At 39.1% G+C, this 17,770-nt stretch overlaps 1 protein-coding gene across 1 annotated transcript; it reads left to right on the top strand.

Moving 5' to 3' along the window:
• Positions 1 to 15,553: 15,553 nt before the first annotated feature.
• LOC138623087 (transcription factor JunD-like) lies at positions 15,554 to 17,683 on the top strand. Its single transcript, XM_069702375.1, has one exon. It carries the CDS (start codon positions 15,748 to 15,750, stop codon positions 16,567 to 16,569), a length of 822 nt encoding a protein of 273 aa, XP_069558476.1. The 5' UTR covers positions 15,554 to 15,747; the 3' UTR covers positions 16,570 to 17,683.
• The last annotated feature ends 87 nt before the right edge of the window (positions 17,684 to 17,770 follow it).

The raw sequence follows: 17,770 nt of genomic DNA, 5'->3' as shown, positions 1-17,770 counted from the left end.
CAGAGGTGGTAAGAGGGAATGTGTTTTCTTCTTGCTGTTTTTAGGAATAACGTTTTCCTCCAGAAAATGTTTGAGCAGGATTTCCACCTTGAGAAGGAGAGGAGGTTATGAGGGATGGTGGAAAACTGTTTGTATTACTTCAATCTTATAGCGTTTTGAATGTAAATATGTTGTGTTGTAGCATAAAATGTTTCATATTTACCTGGTATTCCCCATATGGTAATCCCCACGGTATTACCATACCGTCATGAAGTACAGGATAGCTGTACGCATGAAAGAACTGTTGTAGCAGGACAAAGAAATTTTCCACATTTTGTGCATTCCAGGTTGTAAGAAGATCAAAGATTATTTTTAGCATTTCCCCGCCTGCTTGGTTTCTTCCTTGCGTGACTGTGTTTTTGGCAGAATTCCACATCCAGTGATCTTTTAGTTTGGTTTGGATCACATCATCATATTGGTGCCACTCACCTTAAAAAAAAATTCAACAACAAGAAATGTACAGAGGAGGATTAATGGTTACATTTATTATTCTGCTAGCCAATACAAGCTGCAATTCATTATTGTGAATTGACAAACATATTCTAAAAACCTCATCAATTAATGATTCTTTTTTTTCAGTTTGTTAAGGCATGTATAATCACAATTTTACCTTGTACATACAGTAGTTAATGCACAAAAGAAGTTTATTTATAAATGGTACAGGCACTATACAAATGTATTTTGTATATTGGATTATGCAGAAAATGCATAAAGTATATTTTTCATCAATGTTTGTACACTACATTATAAAGACACAATAAAAATTGTTAGCATACAGTAAATCGGTCTGTAAATAAAGTGCATTTGGAATACCTTCACTTGTTAAAAACTCCTCTTTGATTGAGAGGCATCTGTTGACGTAGTTTTTTTTCTCTTCCTGGTAGATGGTCTCATAGATGAGTTTATTTTTACTGTGCTTTTGAACTGCGTATTTGTAGGGGAACCTCTCCTGAATTTTGTTCACAGGAATCATAACTTGTCCTTCAAGAAGATATCTTTTGTCTCCTAAATGCCTGTGAAATTAGAGATGTGACATGCTGAGAAGTGATAACCTCCTGATTTGAAAAGTTAGTTACTCATTGAATTATTGTCTCTGTGCTTGTAGACATGGAAATGTGAAAAATGAAAGTCATACTTGGGAAACATTTCCAAACCAGAATCCCAGTTTCCAAACAATGCTTCAGATTCGAGAAAAACAACATCCTTCTCTGGATTAAAATCGAAGTCTTTTGAAATGACAGCATGGAAGCATACATGGATTTGTTCACTGACTGATGAACTGAGAACAACAACAAAAAAGTTGATTTAATATTTCAATATAGAATGTCAAATACATCAAAACAATACATACCATTATCTTTCCTATTGTCTTACTTTTGTGATGTCTGAGGTTCAGTGGATGTTACTGAGATATTTGCAGCCACTAGATGACCCTCCTTCTTGTCACTCCGTCTGGTAGGGCAGGAGGGAGTTGGTGGCTTGAAGTCATCTACACATGTGTTGTTTGGTTGCTGTTCTCGTGTGCTTGCTTTCTCATCTAATTTAGTGTCAGCAGCCTTTGAAAAAAGTAAAAGTTTGAAAAGTAAATCAGATAAACACGATATTATCTTGTTTGATATGTACAGTTGAAAAACATCAAGCCTTGTAAGTCCTAAATCTGATTGCTAGTTACAAAAACAGCAGTGTAATGTAGAGTTATCGGTGTGTCAGTAATCACATTTTACTTGTGACACTGTTTTGGTAAATGGATCATTCATTAATATTACACAGTTAATAATGTGTGCACATAATTGTTGCTTCAACACTATGGATTTAGACTGATAAAAATCATTGCACAATTGTCAATATAAAATCATTAAATCTTATTAGTAAAGTGATTATTATTTACTATTTATGAACAAGATTCAGTGTGAAGGTTAAAGCTCTATATATTTGACTGATAACTACCTCTGTTCTTTTGTCCGTTTCCTTTGTCACTGGACATGGCTCAGCATGATTCTCTGTTTTTCTGGTGCTGCTCTCTTCTCCGACTGCTTCATCTTCTTTCCTGTCTGTATGTTTTATGAACGTATCCTGTTCAGTGTTTGTGTGATTATCATCATCAGCCAGCCTCGCGGAGAGATTTTGTATCTCAAGAGATATTGTCTTATCTTTATCATGTTCAGAGACGGGCTGCTTTCCTGCTTTGCTTTCTTGAGGTATTTGCTCAGATGATTCAGGTGCAGTGGATTCAGTTCCTGTAATTGATGTTTGAGATGATGTACAGTTAGACAATGGCCCAGAAGGAATGTCTGTTTGTTGCTCTCTCAGTTTGTGACAGGCAGGTGTAGGAGAAAGTGGTGTTATGGGAAGAGATAGGTCTGATCCCGGGGTCGCCTCACTGCTTGGTTGAGAATTACCTTTCAGAGCTGCAGAAGATAGCCTCTCTTCCTCCACACAAATCTTTATGACTTGTGAAGTAGTAACTGTCTTGCCATCCAACAGTGTCTGGTGGAGGGATGAAGCTGTGACTCCAGTTTCCACTGTAGTTGGGCTAGCTGTGTTATCTGATGGGTCATTTGTTGTAGCACCATCTCTAGTTAGCTCCAGGTCATCAGTAGCCAGCTGCCCCTAAAAGAAATCGATATAGTTAGCGTGGCAAATATAATTTTCAAATCCAAAAATATTTAAAGCTTACTTGGTTGAATGGTTAAAAAAAAACAAAAGTTGTGCGATCTTTTTTCAGTTGTTTATAACCAAGTTAAACTTAAAAGTTAGCACACTATCTTGACAAGATAAATATATCATCCTGCAGGTTAAATTGGTCCTTCAGTTTTTATGAGCTTGTTTACTACCTTAGATACTCTCGGTGCATCTAGCAGTCAGAACTATGACTCACCAAGAGAAAGTAAAAGCTGCTTGTGACTTTGAAAAAAAGCAAAAGAACTCTCATTCTATTTTTATTTCTTGTTTAAACCTTGTTGGATAAATTCATCGGTTAGAAAATTGTCTCAATATAGAAACTGTTTTCACCTGTGTTTGGGGAGTGTTTTCTTGTTTCTCTTTGACTTCTTTTGAAACCTGGTTTTGATTCTCCTTTTTGCCCTCCTCCTCAGTAGGGACTGAGGGTTGATGTGCTGAAGTGGCCACATCTGTGTAACAATTAATATTGTGACATGTTAGTTACATAACGTCAACAAATATGTGAGTTTTGTTCTTTATGCCACATACAAATGGGATAGCGGGACAATAGATTACATCTTTAAGGCAAACAAAAGTGGAATTTCAAAAACCACGGTTATATAAATATAGCTACAAAAACAATGTTAATAACCATGGAGACACTATAATTGTGTTTCAGAGGACTATTACGTGTAAAGATTTCTTATTTCAACCTACAGTATTGTTTCATGGTTGACAATGAACTTTGAGTTGAGATTAGAAGATCAGTCAAGGTTATAAAACATTTGACACCAATATAAGTAATGCTTTAACACTCATGAAAACTATGCAACATACAGTAGACCCATATGAATTGTTGTAGTTCACCCAATATTCTCCAAAAACAGTCTGTTATAGCAAACTTACCTGGGTTCCTATTTTCAGTCAACAAAAATAACTTGAAGCCACAGTCAGGACAGAATTTAAATGACTTTTCCACTTGATTTCCACATTCAGGGCAAAACATGATGTGCCTGTTTAGACAGATTAATATATTAACAATGGGAGAAAACATTATTGTACACATAATTAATGTGTCGTGTGTATATTAGCCTTGTATTTAAAAAAAGACTGGTGTGGACTAATTTTGTCTCACTTCTCTTCCTCTCCGACTGTTTCAACAAGAAAAGCAATTGGGATGATTGGATAAACTGTCAAATTCAGTATAAAGCATACAGTTGAATCTAATCCTGTTATAAATAGTAAATACTAAATCAACTGCAACACAAACTTAAATTTCATAGATACCTTTCAATATGACAAACCAAATATTTAGTATGACAGACACAATACTTGAATATTCAACATTCTCCTGATGCATAAATTTTGTCGGTAAAATGAAGGAATCGGTCAGATAACCTACCTTGTTTGCTCTTCAACCTTTACATGGTTGACACTGAAAATCTGAGCTGAAAACTGATGTTATATGCCTCTGGGGTTACTTATTTAGTTTCTATTTCATATACAGGAATAGGAGTGGCTGCCCTGGGTTTTTCCACCATGCTTACGGATGAATAAATAATCACACAAAATCAAAAGTGAAATCTTCAGATTTTTGTTGTTGTTCAAAACTCCAATATATTTCTCATACATCACAAAGAAAAGCAGCAAAACTTCTCATTTGAGAGGTAATAGGAAATATTGCAAGGTCCTTATTTCTAAAACAATCATTCAGCTGATCATTCATCAAAATAACTACAAATTCATTTTTTAAACAACTAATTGCCTATTTGTTCCAGCTCGAGTATCACTATCTCCTTTAACATAATCTTAACAACTATCTTTATAAACAAAGCATAAAGTGTAATCAGGTCACAAACTATTTATTTTTTGAGTCTCTATCAAACTTAATTCATTTAAAAACAAGTATATTATGTTTTCACAGCAGACTTTAGGATCGACTGTGATTGTGCAGTTTTGCAAACCTCGGCTGAAGTACAATCCCTATCGTCACAGTAAATGTGAGGTTATGTACCAAATTTTATTGCTACTACTAGAAAGAAAACGATCGTCACTACCATTATTGACATGCTCAGTTGTGGCCATTAGGTGGCAATATTGATTAATCTAAAACACTTCTGCGCCCCTTCTTCTCCCCTCCCATCAAAATCCACAGCAACAAGATTTTATGGCATTCCTTAAATTGGTCATAAATAGTTCAACCAAACCTGCTCATATAATTAAAATATCTTGTACAATAGGAAAAGAAGGTGTGGTCCTAGTTTTTGGCATGTTAATTGTAGTGATAAGTTTGTGTGTGCATTCATGTGTGTGTTGTTACCCAAAAACCTGAGAAGTTCTAATTTATTTCTAGTTCTTTAGCCAGTTCTACTGATAAAACAGGAATGACTTTCTACAGTTAAAATCCAACACCCTCATCTTCAAACAGCGGCACAGTCTACGAGCTGCGTTACAAACTAATAAGCTTTTGGATCCTGTAAGTAGTCGGTTGTTACTGTCTCACATTAATACCGCAAAGTGAATATAGCACTAAAATTATACATCTTTCCAAAGCTCATAACCTACAGTTTTTGGTGACACAGTCGGAAATGTGTAAATTAAATTCTATAAATATAACAGGTCATCGTTGAAAGCTGTTATACTAGACTATTGTAAAAGATGAGGGAAAAATACCTGGAAGAAACCTCAGTAAAGAGCAGAGGGAAGAATAACCTTTGATATTTTAATAAATCTAACACGAAGGCATTGCTTTAGCAGCTGAATTGCCAAAACGTCTATTTTAATAGCACTGAAATTGAACATGGGGTTAGTTTGAGTGCAAGTGAGGGGAATGTGGGGAATATTTTCCTCCCTAAATGCATGCATGCATGCATGATATCCAAGATGGCATTTGAGAGAAGGAAAATAACACTATTTTCCACTGCCTTTGAAGTGACGGCTCAAGAAGCGTGCTAAATCACATCGTCTCATTGCGAGGCTGAATTGTTGACCGTGCAAACAGGCTTGGACTGTGTGTGTGTGTGTCTCAGTGTGTCGGGGGTGCGGGGGCTAATCTCAGAGCTGGGCTACTGAGTCCTCCTCCTCTTCCTTACCACCCACACATCTCTTCCACACACACACACACACCACTGCAGTTGCCAGCCAATCACTACCTCTCTTCCTTTCTATTGCCTTTACCTGCGTCACTCTGCATGTGTTGCCATGGTGATCACAGATGCTCCCCGCCACCGACCCACACACACACACACACACACACACACACACACACACACACACACACACACACACACACACACACACACACACACACACACACACACACTTTGCGTCTGCTTTTCCAGTACGCGGATGAAGCCGCCTTGTGGCTGGTGATGCAGGCAGGCTGCAGACGTCATCACTTCCCTTGGGAAGAAGGCCTATTTTTACCAGTGGGCACAAAGTATACCAAGCTGCCCAACATATTTATGGAAGCGCATCTAATCCCAGCCTGCCAGGAAACATCTCTCCAGACGCTCTGCATATCTCTCTCTCTCTCTCTCTCTCTCTCTCTCTCTCTCTCTCTCTCTCTCTCTCTCTCTCTCTCTCTCTCTCTCTCTCTCTCTCTCTCTCCATTCATCTCTCAGAAATGCTGTTCCTTCCAAGGCATATTTTCTCTCTTGGGTTGAGATGACAGAATTTAAGATTTAGAGGAGTCTTGTTTTAGTATCTGTGCTGTTTTATCTGAGCTATTGTTTTACCAAAAGAATATATCCCACATCTCTCACTCTGCTCACAGTCAAAGAAGGAGAACCAACCTCTGGTACTGGTAAAGAGTCCATGTTTTTTTCTCAAGGGCACTTCAACTAAATAGTTGTCTGCTTGGTGTGCCAGGAAAGATAACAGAGAAGGAAGACAGTGTGACATCGCCCACAGGCTACTGACTGGTCATTTTGAAAACCAGCAGCCAGACCGTGCTGCTGATGCTGTATTGTGGTTTTTGGAAGCAGAACTGACAAAGTGATGTGAAGAGAAAAGAAAGCCGAGTGGGCTAATGCAAATTCAAAAAAGATAACACGCACACGGCTTCAGATCAAGAATGTGTGGATGCTGAAAATATAGTGAATGAAAACAGCCACAGCAAACCCATACTTATCTCCTGAAGTCCTTTGGCTTCTTTACAAGGTGTGTTATCTAATGTGGTCGAATGTATCAACAGAAGCTGGTACATATGCTTAGGAGCTAAACTGGGCCAAAGTAAGCTTGAGCTCATCAAATCATGGTTTACTTTTAGTTTTTTAATTTCCCAATAACAGTAACAACTACTGGTAATGTTATCAATAGCTGTTGCATGGTTGCTGCGTATATGGTCAATTAGCAGGCAGACAACCTCATCAAAATGCTTTTGTGAACAGCACATTCAAAGGAATTAAACATAAGAGGTGCTGTGGCCATAAAACATGAAGAGTTTTTTTTTTATAACAAAAAAAGGTCAATGTAGCTCCCCTCCATTCCCTCTCATTGGGTTTTTGTAGGTACGCTGGATGAACTGAGCTGATTTTAATCACAGTATAACAGTTTTGAGTCATTTTCAGCGCAGTTTTATCCAAGATGGCACAGAGTTGCAAAGCATAAAAGCAGTGCTAAGAAATATGCTACACAATATTTCAGATTATAGTGATAGGTAAATTTACAAATGGCATGAAAGTAAAACTATTACATGTGATGTATGTTGCATACATACATTACACACAGTACACGCATGTATTGTTGGCGAATATGGTGCATTCAACACATATATACATACAGTATATATATATATATTTTGGTGCCTAGTTCAAACAGACATATGCAGAGCATGTTAAGGATTTTAATTACAACTTAGGGCAAGAGGTTAAAGATAGCTAGCTAACAACTGTTGCTGGGTAAAAGGTTAGGTAGCTTGTTAACGTCACATATCAGTGGTTTGTAACAAATACAAGTGCTGAGTAAAAATTATACATACCTGTGAAATAAAACGGCGATAAGTGGGCTCTAAATAACACAGCATCAGTGCACGGGCAGAAAGTAATGATATAGGCCTACTGATATTATATAATATATATTATGAACTAATTATAACGCGACATAATAAAAATGACTTTTTTTTTCTTTTTTTTTCTAATATTACTTCCACCAAATGGGAAATAGAAGAGATGCACCGAAACGCCCGTCGATCTGGAAATATCGCACTCGGAAAGTCAGAAGCTTTTAAAAGCTCCAAGAAGCAGGTTTGACGTCACTTGACACGGCAGCATTCGTGGTGAAAGGAAGACGTGAAGACTGCGTCGACGGTAAGCTCAGCCCGCCTTGTTTGCTCGCTGTGTTACCCGGTAAAAACCGGCAGTGCATCACAACGAGTAGAAATGTAGTTTCAACTTCTCTCTGCAACTATACTTCTGTCTCCAAAATAAAGATGGCGACGAACAAAATGTGAGAATTGAGGCTTCAGTTCGCAAACCAGTGGGTGATGTACCAATAGGCTGGCACTTGGGCAGCCCATTGCATTTTAATGGTTGGTTTTGCTTGTGAGGAGAGACGGGTGGTTCTGAGTGATCTTGCCTCCGACAGGGAAGTTATGTCTGTGATGCCGTTTGTTTGTCGGCAGGATTACAGAAAACCATACGGGCCCAATTTAACACTGACTGGCAGAAAAACAGCTGGTATCTGGTGTGACCACCATTTGCCTCATGCAGTGCGAAACATCGCCTTCCGTGCGCTATCCCGGATGATCGGGTCGTTGATTTGGCCTGTAGAAGGCTGGTCCACTCCTCTTATTTGGCTATGAAAAACAGTGGTCCTAGGGTTGATCCCAAGGGTACACCATTAAATGCTTCAGCTTGCACGTTTCACAGATCCCACGTCACATGTGATGCAGTATGATACATCTGTGTATGCCAGACGAGAGAGCATTCAACTCACTTGACTTACATGTCTGTAGACGGTGGAGGAAATCTGGGGACGTAGTGGAAACCCACATTAGGCAAGGAAGCACATGAAGCGTCAGGGCCAATATGCAAAACCAATGCTTTCTTGCTGTGAGGTGGCAGTTATCAAGCACTGAGCCACGGCACCGCTGAGCAGCAGCAGCAGCAGTTTCTATTCGGTTGTGGTAGATCAAGCTGATGAGTTCCCATATTCACTGCAAAGGCCTCAGTTGTCTTTTAACACAGCCAAGATATGAAGTATATAAATGGCAAAACCAGTGGCTATCAATTTGAAAGTATGTCTTTGTGGTAACATTTAACAAACAAATCAAGCATTCAGTTGCAATGAGGCAGAAAGAAATCCTCTGTCACCAGAATTTACATTTTTCAGTTTCAAATATGAGCTGGAAAATGAATGGAAATCTCCATTTGAGGAAATGAGGCACTTTTCATCCCACTGTTACTCGGTACATAGTGACAGAGAAAAGTAGTGTTGTGAGGCCTTGGTTTTCTACTAGAAAAGGAAGATAAAAATGTTATGGATTCTGTAGTACTGATTGAGGTTGCAGCAGCAAAAATGGAAAACTAAATGGTTCAGTCTTAAAAAGATTTAACTTAAAAATGAATTGTAATTAACCGTCTTAACAGAAGTAGTAATGTAACTTTGTTTATAGCAGCTTACTAAATGACTTCAGCTGGTCCAGTGAGAGGTTATAGTAAATATGACACAAAGACTATAAATATGGGGTCATGTTAGACTGCAGTATTCCCTCACACCATAAAATATGCATTAGACTGAAACAGTAACATGCTGTGGAAAAAAATAGTAATCAAATATCACGTGCTTTTGTCTACTTTTCAACAACACCTAATGTACAACCAAAAGGTGTAGGCCTGCTGAGGTTTTGTGGTTTGAAATTGTCAGCGTGTGTTTGTGTCGGCACAGGTGTGTTTTGCACATACCAAACCAACATTACACACACGAATGCACACACTCTCATGCATGGGGTTCCTACATCCTCTCCGAGTGTGGAACTTAACCTATTCTTTGAAACAACGTCATCAGGCCCACTGGAGCAGATCAGTGAGACTCAAACAAATACATGTGTCTCTATACTTGTGAGGATTGTTATTTATTTCATTACCATTTAACATATACTGCTAAACAAATAAATCTTAATCTCAAAGTAGCCATTAAATTACTGAAGGTGAGCTCAAAAATCTTTTTTTAATCAAAATCGCATCCCCATCCTTTTAAACACAGAACCTTTTTACGCTTAACATTTTATGTACTTCATGATCTGATCTTTTTTCTTAAAAGTATTTTAGTTGAATATAGCCAGTTATGTGTTTATGGTGACTGGGGGTTTGGCTGCCTCATCAGAGGGCTACAGTGTTTATAGTTGTTCCAAACAACCAGACTCAAAGTTGAAAAGCCAGCTGTCATATTTTCAAATATTCAGTGGACCACCCTCATAATGTTGCAAAACAGAAAAGTAACAGAAATAGTTATAAAGAATGAAAAAAAAAACATGCATGAGAAGATCAAATCCGGCTTATATTTTCCCTCCACGTGCCCGGCACGTCGCTATGAAGTGGACTTGAATGTTAGAATGACAGCTTTGGAAAAGTAAAACAAATTGTGCCCCACTGTTAACATCTGTGTGGGAGGAAAGCAGATGATGTTCAACTATATAACATGCACTTTCATCATAATGTGCTGATAGCTTCAAAGCTGTTCTAAAAACACAGAAAATTATTTTTAATCATTTAAATTTGTATTAAGATTTTTAAATTTAGTTGGGTTGAGTTAACAGCACAAGCTTTAGTTCATTTTAATGGTCACAGCACCATTGCTACTGATATAATATATTTCTCTGAACCCGGCATGTGTGAAAAAGAAATTCTGAAAAAGGAAATGAGATTTAAAAATAATTGTTTATTTGACATCTGTTTAAAGACAATTACCTCACAGAGTCACATAAATACCATTGAGGCTTTGTTACATTCTTGACCCAGATCAAAACCAGTCATTTATTCGGTGAATTGCTTTGAATTTGAATTACCTGGCAAGGTTGTACATTATTTAATTACATCTATGTTCGCTTGCCAAAGTGTTTAGCTTCGATAGCATTCAATCCTCACAGCGGAGTCTCAAAAAAAATTCCTTGGAACCAAAGATGTAGTCTCATTTCTATCTGCTATACTCTCCATATTTAATAACATGTAATGCTTTGAGTACAAACCACACATCAATCACAAGTTGCTCAATACAGTCCAAAACACTCATGATTTCTTCTGGGCACATGTTGAATCATTCCAACTGATGCCGAGCATTCCTGACTCCTCATCACGCTGTGCCTTAACTTGCAGCGTTCACTCACAGTCAGTCATAAAAATGATTGTCGGAGACGCGAGTTAACGTCACTACCTCATGTTGGCCGGTGGTTAAAGAATTTAGAGTGTTTAGAAGTGATATGACACATTCTTGTAAAAGGCTATTAGCTGAGTGTGTTTATCTTGTAAACTTTATGTAATGTGAGAAATGTTAATCAAAGTCAGTTACGAGCCTGTTCTGCTATATAACATGGGAACTTTTTAATGCTTTAGCCCTTTTACCATTCCAGACTTTTTTCAAAAATAGTCTGGAGTAGGTTTTTAAACGAATTTCTTACCCGTCAAACAGCACATGGTGCAATTTATGGCAGTATTGCATTAATCAGCTTGATCTGAAAGTCAGCTGAGATAAATGTTCCTCACCTTTAACACTGTGTCACATGTTTTGAGTCATGCCATCAGCATAGGTCAAGGAATGCCACTGCTTCTTGCTCAGCACACCCTGTGGTTCAGAGTAAAATAGTCTAACAGCTTATATCACCATGAACTTCGGTACAAACATTCGGGTTTCCCTAAGGATGCCTCATGATCACTTTGTTAACTTTTCATAAGGCATCCGAAGCAGGCCACCATTTTCTCACATCCAGTGTAATACCTCTTCATCTTTTACAAGAGCATCATTTGGTTAGTTGTTTTGTTTGAATTCTGGGTTGCTTCATTCTCTGGTGGCAACTGGAGTTGTATACTTCATATCTAAAAGTGCAATTTTGGTCGGTTATTGTCTGCTAGTTTCAGAATAAAGATACATTTAAATGTTTTTTTTTTATTATTATGGTAGTGTTGGGTTTGGAGTAATTATCCATTATCAAACATGAAATCAAAAGTAGATTTTTACTTTTAGGATGTAATTGCTTCACACCATTTTTTTGGTGCACTGTAAGTTGTAGACAGGTTTAGAGAAATATAATATTTAAAAAGAAAATATCAATTAGCTATAGCGGCCTTTGACTTTAATGTAACTCCAAAGTATTTAGTTTTTAGTATCAAACTCACGCCTGCTGTTTGAAACACGACTGGAGAAGAATGTACAACGTACTTTAATAATTCTCACGACAGAACCTGCGTTGTGGTGGTTACAATAGACCACAACACTAAATAACAACCAAGATTTTTTTTTTCCATAACTAAAAAATAAAAATCCAAATGTCCCTGATACTTCTAAAACCCACTTCTCAAACCAATGCGGCAGCAGAACCGTCCCCGTTCCTGTTGTGTCGACAGACTAAGTTTCACCAAATTACAGCTAACTGCGCTGCTCCCATTCCTTGATTACACATGAGGCTTGCAAAACCTGATGATTATGTTGTTATCTTAAGACCAAATTTACTTGTATGAACAATCACGGTGAGAAGCAGCAAAACCTAAGTGTCAAAAAAAAAAAAATGCGACGTTTAACTCTTGCGGAATGGAATTTTTTTTCATATTTTGTATTAGTTTGTTGAAAATTGATGGGAAATGAAAATGAAAGAGTGAGAGAGAGAGAGAGAGAGAGAGAGAGAGAGAGAGAGAGAGAGAGAGAGATAGTCGTACATCCTTTTCCAGCTACCGCCTGCAGGCTCAGCACCCCCACACTCTCTACCCTGATATACAGCTTTTAGACAAAAATATCTCTTCTGTTGGTTCCCCCCCCCTCTCCACTTCCATTTCCGCCATAGCGTTCAGAAATCTAACATCACAGGGTCCATCATGTGATCCACCCGCACAAAGCTTTTGCAGTGATGGATGGGGCCTACCTGTGACGCACATACCTCCTCTGCGTAACCCTTACCAAGCCACAGCACTGGTAATTAAAGAAACAAGGGCCATTATTCCATTATATTTGGTCCCAAATACATTCGGATATAAATTGATAATTAATTGTTAAGCTTAATAGAGTGACTGTTCACATGGAAAGGGAAGCAACCAAACACAGGTTTGTCACATTAAAGGAAAAAAAAAAAAGTATCTTAAGCAATGTTCAGTACAACTCACTTTATTAATAAATGTCACATATTGTCATTGTACACAACATTGTTTTTATAAAGGTGCTCAGAAGTGTGCCTGAATTATGGGAGTACAGGTCAAACAAACATAACGAGTCTATTGAAAGTGGCAGCAGGGATAGTATGAAAAACCATAACAATACGTACAGACCATAAACAAACACAGCTTCCATTGTGTTGTGTTCAAAAGTCTTTCTACTTAATCAAATCATAAATATTAAAAAAAGGGACATTTAAAATACTGAAATTATAAATTGATAATACATTGATATTAATTCAATAGTAGAAAGGGAAATTGAAAAATCTAGAAGGGAAAATGTAAATGCACAAATTGTGATTTTTCATTCTGTCTATTTTGTTGTTGGCAGTGAGACCCGATTAAACCAAAACTGTCAAACAGAGGAAATGTTGAAATCAAACCAGTTTCAGATCCAACTTCTCCAAATTCTGGTGTCCAGAAATACAAGCGTCTTAGCTGATGGCAGAAAACAGAAGTAAGCAGTCTTTTCTGAGAAAACATCAACTTTGACAGCACGGATGCAAAATGAGACTCACACTGTTCATGTCCCGAGTTATGCGAACTGACACATCCATTATATACTGCAGTTATCTATTATCATTCTTACATTGAACAGAAAATGAAAACAACACAAACACTTTTCACCTTACACAATAACTGTGCTTGTGCCGTATTTATTTGACAGGTTGTTTGTTCGAAGGGAGTTTCTTTGTTATTCATAATGAGGACAAGATGGTGACGAACATTCCAGGCTTTATTTAATTTGCTCGAGAAAGACAACAACACGTGTACCAGTCGATACTCACCATGACATCAAACCTCAGTGCACCACCTCTCTGTTTGTAGTTTGTCCCTCATCTCCATGGCGACAGAGGCAGTGCCAAAGATCATATATTGAGAAAATGAATAACTCTGGAGAAAGAGACATTTCCACAGTAGTTCTGGAGGAAGCACAACCATCTATAACAAAATGAGTATGATTGAAGTTTATATCTTGCGTTGCCTGTCTAACACTGAGGTGTAACATATTTCAATGACACTGAATTACATTATCGTTTTCATAATTGTCGTACATGAAAGTAAATATTGTGTCAAATGCATTTTTGAGATTGACAAGAAAAAGGATTTAGTTATTTCTGTAGTTTTGGGAAAGCCCACTAAGACCACCACAAGCCACAATAAAGCGTCCCTTTTATGAAACAATTAACATCGAGATAAAGGAAAAACCCAAGGACTTTGAAAGATGTGAGATGGCAATTTATACCACACCAGAAAAATAACACCACTTGTTGTAAAGCCACTACACACCCATGATCCAGCCCCACTGGTGTTTTCACTCACGTTACCTGAGCGAATAAGCAGCACAGCTCTGCTACACCTTTAAACCTGAGAAGGCCCTTGAAGTAATGCGCGTGTAATATACCGTACTGTTTTGTCGGCTATGTCTGGAGTTGCTGCCAGAAAACCACGACTAAACAATAAATACATATAGACCATATCTGGAAACATACACCGTTATTAAGTTCCCCTGACAGCAGCAGTTCATCTTGCGTTCATTTCTGTCTTACTTTTGAGGCTCGCGATGTATTTCGATTCAGATAGGTAGCTTATGTTTTGACGGACGGACGGACGGAGGGGGGGGGGGGTAATGCAGCAAATGTTAGGTCCCATGTTAACAAGAGCAGTTTTAACATGAAGTCAAAAACGTCTTTGTATTATGTCGCACGCATGCAAACCAGCTCGGCCCAGCCTGTCCCAGATTGTAATACCACAAGGTACATAAAATATAACTTCACTATCATCATTTCTATTTTTTTTAAAAAAATTTTTTTTAAATAAATGGTTTATTATCAGTAGGGCAAGAATACATAAAATTTCCACCAAACTGATGAAACTCGGAGCCAGAAGAAACCGGCTTGGTCGTTACAGTCACTCACCATCGCCTCTAAAAGCACAAACTGGTATGACTGGATGGGACTTAAATCTTACATATTGGACCTTTAATCCCCCACGAATAACAGTGTAATTTGCACACACACAAAAAAATGATCACCAAAGTGAAATTTTTTTTTTACCTCTGGTGATAATGGAGGGCAAAGAGATTTTTGTTATAATGTTTCTACCGTTACCATTTGCCAAAAGACTTATGGGAGTGTCAGTTTTTGGAAAATCCAACATTATATAGGCTACCCCCTCCCTTATGTAAAATAAAAAACCACTCAAGTTTTAGAAAACATTCCTCTGACTTTAATCAAATCATATTCGATGTTAGAATCACAGTTTTACCAGGAGAAAGAAATACATTCAGTATTTTTTTTTTTTTTCGAACCGCAGCCGGAAACCGGAATAAGGCAGAGAGTGAGACCTCTCTCCTTTCGGTTCATCCCTTTATTCAAATTAAAAAAAAAAAAAAAAAAAAAATCTCGTAAACGTAATTTCTGCCCAATGCGCGCGCTCTGATGTGACATAATGGAACGTGCCAGCCTAGAAAAGGCTCGAGGCGGTGCGCGCGGGCGTGCATTCGGATCCAGCTGGAAAGCAGACTGCAGTCAGCGTAGTCCGCGAAAAGTATTAAAACATTCATTAAACAGCAGATATTTCATACGGCGGTTTATTTTTGTGAGGTTATGGGCAGGGCACCGTACTGACGGAGTGTCGATCAGCACAACTCGTCATTATAACCCACGGAAAAAAAAAAATAATAATAATGATGAAGAAGGATATTAATTTAAGCCTGGCGGACGACGCGGACCTGAAACCACATCTCCGCGACGCCGAGAGCATCCTCGGCTCCCCGGACCTGGGGCTGCTCAAACTGGCCTCGCCGGAGCTGGAGAGGCTAATCATCCAGTCCAACGGGATGGTCACCACGACGCCGACCAGCTCGCAGTTCCTCTACCCGAAGACGGTGACGGACGAGCAGGAGTTTGCCGAGGGCTTCGTGAAGGCGCTGGAGGACTTGCACAAGCAGAACCAGCTGAGCGGAGCCGGACAGTCCAACGGCAACCTGGACCTCGGCGCGAACATCGCCCCGGTCACCCTGCAGCCGGATCTACCGGTGTACACAAACCTGAACAGTTACGGCAGCGGGCCGCTGGGAACCACTGTCAACTACTCCACGGACACGGTCCCTTTCCCGCCTCCTCCGTCACATCACTTGGGGGCAGCCCCTCCGCAGCAGGAGCTTTCTCGGGTCCAGCCGCTGAAGGAGGAGCCTCAGACGGTCCCCGATGTTCAGAGCTTCGGGGACAGCCCGCCGCTGTCTCCCATCGACATGGACTCACAGGAGAGCATCAAAGCCGAGAGGAAGAGGCTCAGGAACCGGATTGCAGCCACCAAGTGTCGGAGACGCAAACTGGAGCGGATCTCCAGGCTGGAGGACAAGGTCAAAACGCTAAAAAGCCACAACACCGACTTGGCCTCGACGGCGAGCCTGCTGAGAGATCAAGTGGCCCAGCTGAAACAGAAAGTCCTCACCCATGTCAACAGCGGCTGCCAGCTGCTGCCACACGAAGTTCAAGTGCACTAGTCGAAGGGAAAAGACCTGCAGGGCTACTTGACCAGCACATAAGCTTCACGGACATTCAAGTTAATGTTGGTTTCTCTGTTTGTAGCCCAGATGTGTGCCGCTCCGCGTCGGAATGAATGCCAGGCCACGTCGCCCCAAGACTGTACATTAATAACCGGCTATTTTAAACTGCCTTTTAAGACTGGTGAAAAGGTAAACGTACCTGGTAGAACATCATTTAAGATAATGGATAATCAGGGTCTTACTCTGTTATCGGCCAACAATACATTTTGACAAGCTGTATTTTTTTTTTATTGTTTTGTTTCTATGGCAATTTCCAGAACCGTCTCCGCCTGGTGGAGAGATCAAATCAGTGCCATTTGTTGGAATTTTAAATTAACAATAACCAATTGGTTTATTTGATGTGGGCTGAAGTGAAGGGCAATTTTCCTTTTACATATTTGATGTTTTAAATTGTGTTCTACCTCCTGCGTATGTTTACTCTTGACAAGGCAACATGAAACGGCCAGGATTTTCAATGAAATTTGGTCATAGGCTCTCCTGATGGGAGAAAGGGGCACTCAAAGGGGCTGTTTGCTCAACTTTGATGACAGACAAACAGCACATATCTATATTTTCTCCTGTAAAAATGTTTACGGACTGTCTGTATACAGTCTCAAACCTGGACCGAACAGACTGACAACATTTCTACAAAAAATATGCACATTTATGACCTTAATATATAAGGAACTGGCTGGAAAAGAAAAAAAAAAAAAAAGCATATATCTTCATTTGATATGTAAGAGATATTCTACTTAAATAGCCTACATACCATGTATTTCTGTAGGGAACAATTTGCATGTTGTTGACAAACTCGAATGTGGCCCACAGCAGGGTGTCACAGGGTGCAAGTAATCAGTGTTTATTATCTTCAACCTTTACACATGAGTATCTGTCTACTTTTTTTTTTTTTTTGTACTCCTCTGTGTACCTGTTTCATTGTGTTCTTTAAATGTGAAGAGTCGTAACCTTTCTGTTGCACTGACTGTTGCTATCACCTCCAGCCTACAGTTATTTGGCCTCATGCCGTTGTGTTCTGAATTAAATGCTGCTCGGCAATAAACAGTTTCCTCTATTTTTGGTCGCTTTTTACATGCATGTTAATGGGGTCAGTGTGTGCAGCAGTGGACCAGGTGTCGGGCCTGCAGGGGTGGCTCCACCG

This window comes from Brachyistius frenatus, unplaced genomic scaffold, assembly GCF_029030835.1.
Source record: "Brachyistius frenatus isolate BFR_SWC_R1_liver_20210118 unplaced genomic scaffold, ASM2903083v1 Contig_41, whole genome shotgun sequence".
In the NCBI taxonomy this organism is placed as follows: domain Eukaryota; kingdom Metazoa; phylum Chordata; class Actinopteri; family Embiotocidae; genus Brachyistius; species Brachyistius frenatus.
This window is presented reverse-complemented; position numbering and strand designations above follow the sequence as displayed.